At 35.5% G+C, this 9,944-nt stretch overlaps 1 protein-coding gene across 3 annotated transcripts; it reads left to right on the top strand.

Moving 5' to 3' along the window:
* Window positions 1-10: 10 nt before the first annotated feature.
* Window positions 11-8,496, top strand: LOC144967902 (tektin-1-like). Of its 3 annotated transcripts, none has more exons than XM_078905657.1 (8): window positions 11-133; window positions 1,834-2,038; window positions 2,323-2,488; window positions 3,501-3,629; window positions 4,212-4,355; window positions 5,478-5,616; window positions 6,675-6,758; window positions 7,341-8,496. In XM_078905657.1, exons 2-8 carry the CDS (start codon window positions 1,849-1,851, stop codon window positions 7,695-7,697), a joined length of 1,209 nt encoding a protein of 402 aa, XP_078761783.1. In that variant the 5' UTR covers window positions 11-133; window positions 1,834-1,848; the 3' UTR covers window positions 7,698-8,496. The 3 variants fall into 3 exon arrangements, with proteins under 3 accessions (XP_078761783.1, XP_078761784.1, XP_078761785.1); XM_078905658.1 differs by having other exon boundaries at window positions 109-261; XM_078905659.1 differs by lacking the exon at window positions 11-133 and adding an exon at window positions 1,445-1,535.
* The last annotated feature ends 1,448 nt before the right edge of the window (window positions 8,497-9,944 follow it).

The following is a 9,944-nucleotide window of genomic DNA, read 5'->3' as shown; positions in this document are numbered from 1 at the left end:
AATGTCAATCATTTGAACCAATCACAATTGTTGGAAGACCATTAGCCAATGAAAATCAACGAAACAAAGATCTATGGTCTCGACGTTGCTAGGGTTGAAAAACACATCATTGGAGTGGTGCATAAACTGAGAGGTAATGTTGTTTTGATGTTTTCGTTGATTTATATCTTTTAGATGAAAGTGAAATTGATATATTCTGATAAAGATTACCGTCCACCAAGAGGATGAAAGTATTATCTCATCGTCTGAGCATTTTTAAAGGTTAGAGTTCAAGTTTGATTCTTCAGATCAAACAGATGAATGAGAATGAGCGACACCTAAAATGCCTGCCTTCTATTTGTAATTGAAATCGCTATTGTTCATAGAATAATGTGTACAATTATCGTGGTGGTTTTGTTATAGAACCATTCCATAAATCTTACAAATGATAAGAGTCTTAAACTCAATACGAATCATGAGCTTCATCGCGTCCTCTCGGAATTATGCCAGAACCAAACACCACAAATACAAAAGAAAAGTGTCCATAATTTTTGTATTAGACTCAGATTGACTTCGGCTTGGGTCATAAATCACCACACTCTAAACCTGATCTTATTAATATAAGCCACCACATTAATTTCAATAAATGTATACAGAGGGTTGTTTGGGGGATTTGGGTTAAGGGCCTTGGGTTAACATGTGCTTATTTATTGTTGGTTATTTCGAACTGGAGGATCCAAGGTTCGAGTCCTGGTCAGATCGTCGCGCAGTTGATTTCCTGAAAAAGGCCCACACCTCTCTCCGCACTTATGTGTAAAATGAGTACATGGTCATTACGGTGTTGTCCATATCAAACAACAAACTAAGGTCGCAGGTTCAAACCCCATCACCGCCGCAAAAAAAATTATTCTCTATTGTCTTCTGGCACTTTTCTACTCACTTCATCTCTTGTTGTTACCAACATAAGTGCCTGCTCCACCCACTTTTCTGAATTAAAAATTCACCCCATATACCGGAGCATACTCAATGTCTCAGTTGTTTCTATATGTTTGTGTTGAGAATATTGGCTTTTAAGCTTAACTTCTGGCCAGGTAACTTTGCGATGGTTGTGTGTGTGTGTGTACCCGCTACCTCCAGTAGTCGGTGAGAGAAGGCACTAATAATGAATGACCTGAGTTTGATACGATTTTTTTGGATTCGTGGATAGTTCATACGGTAGAGTCACGCTCTCACCGGCCAGGCAGAGTTGTCGTACCAATAAGGTCGCAGGTTCAAACCCCATCACCGCTGCAAAAAATTTTTATTCTCTATTGTCTTCTGGCACTTTTCTACTCACTTCATCTCTTGTTGTTACAAACTGTTAACACTCATGTGTTAAGTAAGGACCTGACCAGTAATAGCTTGTCTCCGTTTTAATCAATCATAACAACGTCTGATATGCATCATGCTTTTTCCTACAGTGTTTGATGTAGGTTTAGGATCCCTTGTAAAGGGCTTTAAGGCCTTTCAGTGGATATTACATTTTCTCACAAGTTCAGCTTACACTCAACGTGGACGTAAGTGAAGCACATTTTGCACCCTCAGCTTCTGCTCTTTTAGTTTATATTATAATGGAAAGAATTGTGTTTTGGAATACATTTAGTGTTATCATAAAAGACTAAGAATTTCCAGATATCCTAAAAATGATAACGCATCAAGCTGAGCATTATGCTTTTGAGTTTAATATTATGATTTAGGATTGAACACAAAAGTCTGGAACAGTTCCCTTGAACTGAAAGTTTTGTAGCTCGATAACAAATGATTGCACATTGTGGTATATCAAATGTAAATGTTGAGCACGCTGTATCATTTCAGGTTAAAGCTGCAGACATGGCCAGGCTAGTAACTGCCCCTACCAGATTTACACATGAGGATTGGACAACCTCAAACCTGACAAAATATGCCAATGCAGATGTAGAGCGTCAACAGGCAGAACGTCTCATTGCTGAGTCAGACAGACTGAAAGGGGAGACTGCTCGTCGCACAGAAAAGACTCAGGCAGATGTTGACAAAAAACTTGGTAATACTTTACAGTTTGGAATTGTATTTTTTTAAATAATCTAACCAGAGGGAATATATAGATATCTGGGTTAATATGTACCTACATACTTGAAAAACATCCAAAAAAAACTCCATCTCAATATTTTCTGCTTACAACTTTCACTACTTGACACAAGGGATTTCATTTGTATGATCAAGATGAAATCTTATTCATTCATATCGTTATGAAAGTATGTAATTAAAAGAGCCTTTTATACACTTTATTCTTTTTTCATTAAAATTTTTCCTTGCTTTGATTTTCAGCTCAACGTTTGGATGACATCCGTTACTGGAAGAAGGAATTAGATGACAAACTTGAAGGACTTACAAATGAAATAGAAAATCTCCTAGCTTTTAAACAAAGGGTTGACAAAGCCCTTCAAGCCACAGATGAACCTCTACACATTGCTAGACAATGTCTTGCAAACAGGTATATATACGACAAAGTGCGACAAAATGGTATTATGTTGGACAATTGGAGAAAATGAATTTATTTTTAAAAATATGAAATTGGCATCAATTTGAATGAGGAATGAATATAGTTCCTTAAATTTGATAATTCTTATAGATTTGAATTAAACCTCAACGTTCAGCATCTGTTTCATTCTGCTATGAAACCATATTTAGATGATAGATCAAGATTAATTTGTGATTTATTATGTAAGTCCAGGACTGACTATGTACACAAAATGTCTATAAGTCTGCTCACCAATGAAAGGTCACTGTGTTATTACCCTTATTGTAGTTGAGAATATGTATATCGAAGAGCTTTGTTTCATACTAAGAGACCACAAAAATTTCTACTGGGTTATCAAATATATAAATTAAAGATACAGTGAACATTGAAGATAGCTAAGATAGCTGAGTGGTTAAGGCATTGCACTGTGACCCGGAAGGACCATGGTTCGAGCCCCGCTTCAGGCACTTTCGATTTTTTCCTTGAGCAAGATTATTAACCCCCAATCTGCTCACTTGGACAACATGGGTGATTCCTGTTGACATCAGACATCTTGTTTGATGAGTTTGCTATATTCCTTCGTGGAATGTCTAGGCGACGATATCTTATGATGTCGTGGTGAAAAAGGCATAATTTTTTTAAAAAATATAATGTAGAAAAAATTGAGAAAATAATGTGAAATTGTAAAATACTCTCATCTTATACTAACAGTATAATATAAAACTCACTTTGAAATATAAAGACAGCAAAGGAAATATGGAAGGGTGAACGTTGACACATTATAACACCTCGGCTTTCCTCAGGATTGTATTTGTACCTCAAATTGTTAAAGCATCTACCATATATAATTGTTCTACATGTCCATCAAAGTTCAGGCACTGTTTTGTTCACTCCATAAAATGATTGACATCAGTTGCAATAGTTTATTGATAAGTGAGGGCACGAATTTATTAAACTAATTGCTTTTTTGAAAATGTATTTACAGAGAAAAGCGTGTTGGGATTGATCTCGTTCATGATGATGTGCAAAAGGAACTCTTGAAGGAAGTAGAGACTATTGAAGGAGTTCAAGCTCTACTTAAGAGAACTCTTGAGCAAGCCACTGAACAGTTGAGGTATGATTGTTACATTCTCAATACTTGTTTTTCTAGAGAAAAAAAATGAAAATAAACGTCTCTGGGGTTAGTTTGTTGTTGTTTTGTTGTTTGTTTTGTTTTGTTTTTCAGGGGTTGAGAGATTCTTTTTAAATCCTTTTTTTCCTATTTCTTGCCAGCATTTAATTTTACCAATGTGACGTGGCCACAGTATAGGGTGGTGTCATAATCAGAGGGGGAAAAATGAACACACATAAGAGTGAGAGGTGTTAGATCACTACCAATCACCTCTCCACTCACAGTTGATGCCTTGAGCATACCAAAAAGGCAAGAATTGTTAAACTTTTGACATTTGATGGCATATAAAGTTCTTTTTTTCTACATGCTGTTATTATTCCTAAAGAAAAAATTAATAGAGGTGGTTCCTAGCACCATTTCAACCACTAGTGCCCCGTGTCACTGTCTAAGATACAGTACGATATACTGCCCAATATTTTTGTCACTGTAATTGGAAACATAATTAAACAATAGTCAGTAGTACCGTAGTTTAAAATTGTGTGAGACAATGAGATAAATAAAATTATGTATTTTTTAAATTTATAGACTAAACCGAAAGGCTAAATTTCAATTGGAGAAGGATTTGAAGGACAAATTCGGAGCCCAAAACATTGACGAATACTGTGAAAACCTACGAAACAACTCTGCAGCTATTCACTTCAATGATGGAGCTGCTGTCATTGAACCAAAGTAAGTTGCACACTCATTTTAACTCTTTAAAGATGGAACTGAACTTATTTTAGATCTGATTTGTCCCATAAGTCATCTGTTTGTTCTTGTAGACAACCATCTCCAACAAGAGAGCAGATACAGTAAGGATTGAAATACCCTAAGTCGTCTCACTGTTTCTTCTTTCCTTCTGAAAATTGAAAATGGTGAGATGATATGTCAGGTTGGTGCATAATTAAATCCTGCTTGTAAAGTAATAATAAAACATGTGTAGATTATTCTCTTTCTTTGCCAATCCAGTGACCCTTTTGGCTCTGATCAGTCTCCTGCCTTGACCATGAATGAATCTTATGTACTCCTTAGTTTCTCTTTGATGGTATGCATGCATTGTGGCGTCAGATATTGATTGGAAGGATTGTATGTGTAAATATTGGTTTTCAATAAATAAATAATTTAAAAATTATAAATTATAAATGATAATAATTTTTTTTAAAACGGAAACGTGTCTGATTTAAAGAATCAAATCCAAAACTTATTGTGGAAAAAAGATGGTTATCCAGTAAATTCTTCTCTGCATGACTTTGGTAGAATAGCATCCTATTTATAGGGCAGCAAGCAATTCTCACTGTCCACTACAAAAGGTAGAATATGTTCAATCTCCATGGGTCTATGGCGCTAGGGAATAAAAATGAGCAAGTTTTGTCAAAGTGATGATAACCTGCTAGAAGCTGTGAACTGTATAAATTAATGAGCAAAAATGAATTTATTAGCTTCGAGAGAGAACAAAATACCAAACACAGACAGTTTTGGGCTCAAATTCCTTCTCAGCCAATTACAGAAACAATAAAATCATTAATACATCACTTAAAATCCAGACAGATGGCAGATCAAGACCCTTTTATTTGCTGACAAGCTGTGCTGAATATTTCTCTGTCGTCTGTCTGAATTTTAAGTGATGTATTAATGGGTGTTTTTTGTTTGTTATTGGCTGAAGAAGGGGTTTGAACCCAAAACGTTCTGTTTGGTATTTTGTTCTTTTTCAAAGCTGTTATATTAATTTTTGTTCATTAAGTTTTGCTAATATATAGTTTTATGTCACTTTTTGACGTTTTCCTCTCATTCTATTTAATCCAATACTCACAGCTCCGTGTCTCCCGAGCAGTGGCAGGACTTTTCAAATGACAACATCAACTATGCTGAAAGAGAGCGTATGAACTCTGTAGACTTGAGGTCAAGCATTGACGGCCTTCTACAACAGACAAGCAATGATATGAACAAACAGGTTTGTTAAACTGTGGGCCGTTCAGGCACAGATACTTTGTCAACAAAATAAACAATAAACATCAAAAAAGAGAGTAACAAAAAAAAAACGTCCATGCTTTACATAATATTAGCCTGTTATTAGTATAGCTTTGCCCTTTTATGCATGTCAATATTTATCACCATGAGCTCAAGAGTTGAATTTCATGCCAGTTTCTGTCATGTAAAAAGGATAGCAGCAACTGCTTTATATAATCACAATGAGTCAGTAGTAACATTGCAGAGAATTATTTGCCAAACTAATGTCAAATCTACTTACTTAATCATTACTGCACCAAAAGGGAGACCAAAAAGATGATTCCAAGAAGAGCTCAGTCTGAGACTGAGTCATTAAGCTGCTGTCCCCCTCCCCCTGCCTTTTCTATGGATTTTGCTTTAGTTGTGGAGGTCACGGGATAACTCAATTGATTGAAGCTTTGATTGTAAATTGTAAAAAGACTAATTTCAAACCCTTGGAGAGACTGGGCGATATCCTTTGTTTTGGGATTGACAACTGTGCATTGTGATCAATGAGTTTGGTGAGAGCTTACTGTCTCTCATTACGGCTAATCTCTTTGACTCTTACAAATGTTGAGAACAAAAGAGTGAAAGTTAATCCAATCTGAATAAGATGCCGACTTGAATCAAAGCTGCTTTTGCTTCACAAAATCTATGCAGGGCTGCCATATAGTTTATATTTCAATCAAATTGCTCAGTCTGTGGTGGATGAAGAACAATGTTTACAACTGATTGGAGTTTACCATATTTGTGTAAAATTTGCAATAGTGGACAGGAAACTCAACTTCGGTTAATCACAACATTTTCGCTAATCCCAAGGTGTTGCGATAATCCGGAGTGGACTGTAATTCGCATTCGATACGAATCTTATTCTAAAGGAAGCAAACAGTTGTTGGTATCCTTGGAGTGGCCCAAAAAATCAAAATGAATCTTAGTTCCATGGAAATCATTTCCAATGACTATTTTACTTTATACTTTTATATTTTTGCTTTATTTGTGATTTTTATTTTTATTTTCCTCTAGGTTGACGATACTAATGAAGCTTTCAACAGGAGAATCTATGAATGCAAAGACACCAAAGGAAAACTGGAGGATAATCTCAACAAGGTATGTCTGCCTACAATTTACATTTTTTTATTATGAAAAATAAATAAATTAACGACAAAAAAAAAACCCCAAAAGAATATATAAATCATTGGTTAGACTGAAAATATATGAAAATCGAAGTCTCCAGCATATGGTCTGATGTATAAGGGCATTTGACTTTTTTTTAATTCCCCCCCCCCCCCCCCCCCCCCCCCCCCCCCCCATTTTGCCATCAGGGGGCATAAGCAATACAAAGATTCATTAATATTCATTAAAAAGTAAAACATGGATTATCTCTCTTACAATCATTACACAGCCAAAAGGGCAGCAAATAATTTTTACTGCCCTTGCCTTATATTGTTACAAAATCAGTGTTAGCTTCAGCTCTATGACCCTATAAGTATAACTGTTAAGTACTACTTTTCTCTTGTTCTTACCATTTCTGTCACTACTTATACCCAGTTACCTTAGACAATAGAGTAAGAGCGTTTATGGGTTTGAAGTTCATTACCTATGGGCACAGTAAATATGTTAGGATTTGTTATATTATATTTAACCATCTGGTAATTGACCCTTGACCTTTTCTCCTTTTCTTTGAAACAGATCATCAGCCAAATTAAAGACCAAGAGGAGAACATTGCAACTCTTGAGATGGCTATCCAAGCTAAGGAGGCACCAATGAAAGTTGCACAGACTCGGTTGGAGACAAGACAGAACAGACCCAATGTCGAGCTGTGTCGTGATGCCGTACAGTACAAACTTATTGAAGAGGTCAACGAGATCTCAGACTCTGTATCTCAATTGCAAGCTCGTCTTCGTGATTCCAACAGTTCTCTCAAGGGTCTTGTCCGTAACCAACTTGAGTTGGAAGAAGACATTGCAGTCAAGAGCAATACGCTATTTGTGGATGAAGTGGAATGTATGGGAATGCGTAAAAGCATCAACATTCAAGTGTTTTAAAATGTCCTCTGGTGAAATCTCTCGATTATATTTAAGAACGTAGGTTGCAATGATTCGTGCGACAACGATGACTGTGTGCTTTTATTAGGGTATTATAGGATGTTCATTGTAGTAATTTTTGGTATTTCAAGCTATCACGCACAGTTAAAGTCATGTTCATATTAACAAAAATAGCTCACAGTTTTAATATAAAGTCTAGGCTTTCTTGTCTTGTGAATTAAAATAGAAAGTTGACGTTTACAGAATAATTTTCCTTTCTTAAAAACTTTTAACAATTAAGAACACACATTTCTGTTCTTGAGGATTGGAAAATGGTTACCTGCCATATAAATTAGATTTTTATGAATGCAAAGTTTTACTCATTGAACGATTGTACATATATTAAGTGTATTTTAATATTATTAGATACTTGTCACAGAATGAGTACAACATTAATATTTTTGAATGTTACAAGAAATTCTTTACAAAGTTTATTGGGTTTCTGATTACTTCTGTTGTGAACGATTTGCATCACAAATGAGAAAAGTCAAATAATTTATTTTCTGATTCAAAAAAATGCCCATACTTTTTTTAATTGTTTTTTTTTTTCATAACACCAAACATATTTTGGCCTTATTTGAATTGTTTCGTTGAGTCTTTATCATGTTATACAACCAATTTTTACAGTTTTATATTCAATGTTTGTGATCAAGACTGTCATTAATAATCACTTCTATTTTATTTACCCGAAATGTGGCTCAGTTTGGATGTCATCAGAATAATGAGCTACCATTCCAATAAAGAAAATTGATTTTTAAAATCTATGCCTTCTCTCTAGTCTTTATCTACCTATTAACCTTGGAACTGAATTTCTTTTCGTAAATAATTTCTTATAATTGTAATAAGTATAATTGAGCTTTTATATAGCGCATATATCTGGTCCCAGATCAACAGCAACACGTAACATGTAGAACGAGACATTGTGCGTTTCAGGCAATATTACATTTTTTCCGACAAAGACAACGCTGTTAACGGCCAGGTTACACCTGAGTATGGTGAGAGAATGTGAGTAAAGAGCCTTTTCCAAGGACTCAACTATGCGCCGAGCGAGGCTCGAACCAAGGACCTTCCGATCCGAAAACAAGTGTCATACCACAAGGCCACATAGCCGCACAAATTAATGAATTATTTACTTGGTCATAAATTCAAATCAATTTGTTATCACTATTACCACTTGGTCTTCTTTTAAGTCTTGATAAAAGCAACATAAAATTCCAGTCATACAGAATAAGTCACTTGTCATTCACCGCTCACCATTAATAATGTGTTGGCATACACTGTAAAAATTGTTAAAATTTATGTAACTTAATCAAAAAATATTGAAAGGAGTTCATGACCTGGATGAACTAATACTGCGACTGTCAATAATATATATATATAGGTCATAAGTACTCAAAGACTCCAGCCATATTTCTTTTTTTTTCCGCGGTGTAAACTGCATCTGACATCAATTTATTAGGTACGCTTGTGAAGCGCCGAATAGAAATGAACAAAAATACAGTAGCAAACCGCGTGTGACGTAAGGAAAGCATCATTCTCTGTCTAGCACATGACTAAAACAAAGAGGAAAACACTTAAAAGAAAAGGAATAAAGACCAAGAAGACACTAGTGTTAAATAGGAATGGGGGTCGGGGGCAGCATTGCAGAGCGGTATGGTCTCTGCTTCATAACAAGAAGTTACAGAGTTCTACTCTCCGCCTTGATGTGTGGCCATGAACAAGTCACTTCGCCCTAGCTGCCAAACTACGGATTTGCACTGCGGCTGACGCCTGTGTTAATTCAGTCTTCCATTGGAAAAGACCACAAAGACGAATTTCCCCTTTGGGATGGACAAAAGGGAATTTTATTTAGTATTTATTACTATTTTATGTTTACGAGAACAACGCCAGTAGGAAATCCTTTAGATCCACGAGTCTCGTAACCAGGATGTATTCCAGTTTACGTAATATCAAATGTTATTTAACACAGAATATTTTTGTTTTTAAATCAGAAAACCACCTGATGTTTATACTATGTCAACTCTAAAGAAGAAGAAGGAGGAGGAGGGAGAGGAATGTGGAAAAGTCAAGTCAGCCTCTAGATCAATTTTCTTAAAATGAAGAAATCGTTGAGAGGTCTAACTGGCATCTTTGCAAACTTCGTAAATGTGGACATTATGTGTATAGTGCTATATCCAACCCCTTAAACAATTACATAGAAGATATATT

The sequence above is a fragment of the Berghia stephanieae genome, chromosome 3, assembly GCF_034508935.2.
Source record: "Berghia stephanieae isolate SIO BIC M18660-M18661 chromosome 3, UCSD_Bste_1.3, whole genome shotgun sequence".
In the NCBI taxonomy this organism is placed as follows: domain Eukaryota; kingdom Metazoa; phylum Mollusca; class Gastropoda; order Nudibranchia; family Aeolidiidae; genus Berghia; species Berghia stephanieae.
Note: the sequence above shows the minus strand (reverse complement) of the source record. Positions and strands in the feature narration are given on the sequence as shown.

Bases quoted from the DNA above. Each gene is read 5' to 3' on its own strand.
- LOC144967902 (XM_078905657.1), top strand. From the start codon at position 1,849: ATGGCCAGGCTAGTAACTGCCCCTACCAGATTTACACATGAGGATTGG. The intron at 2,489-3,500 runs GTATATATACGA...ATGTATTTACAG, and splicing joins AGACAATGTCTTGCAAACAG to AGAAAAGCGTGTTGGGATTG. The intron at 3,630-4,211 runs GTATGATTGTTA...TTAAATTTATAG, and splicing joins CAAGCCACTGAACAGTTGAG to ACTAAACCGAAAGGCTAAAT.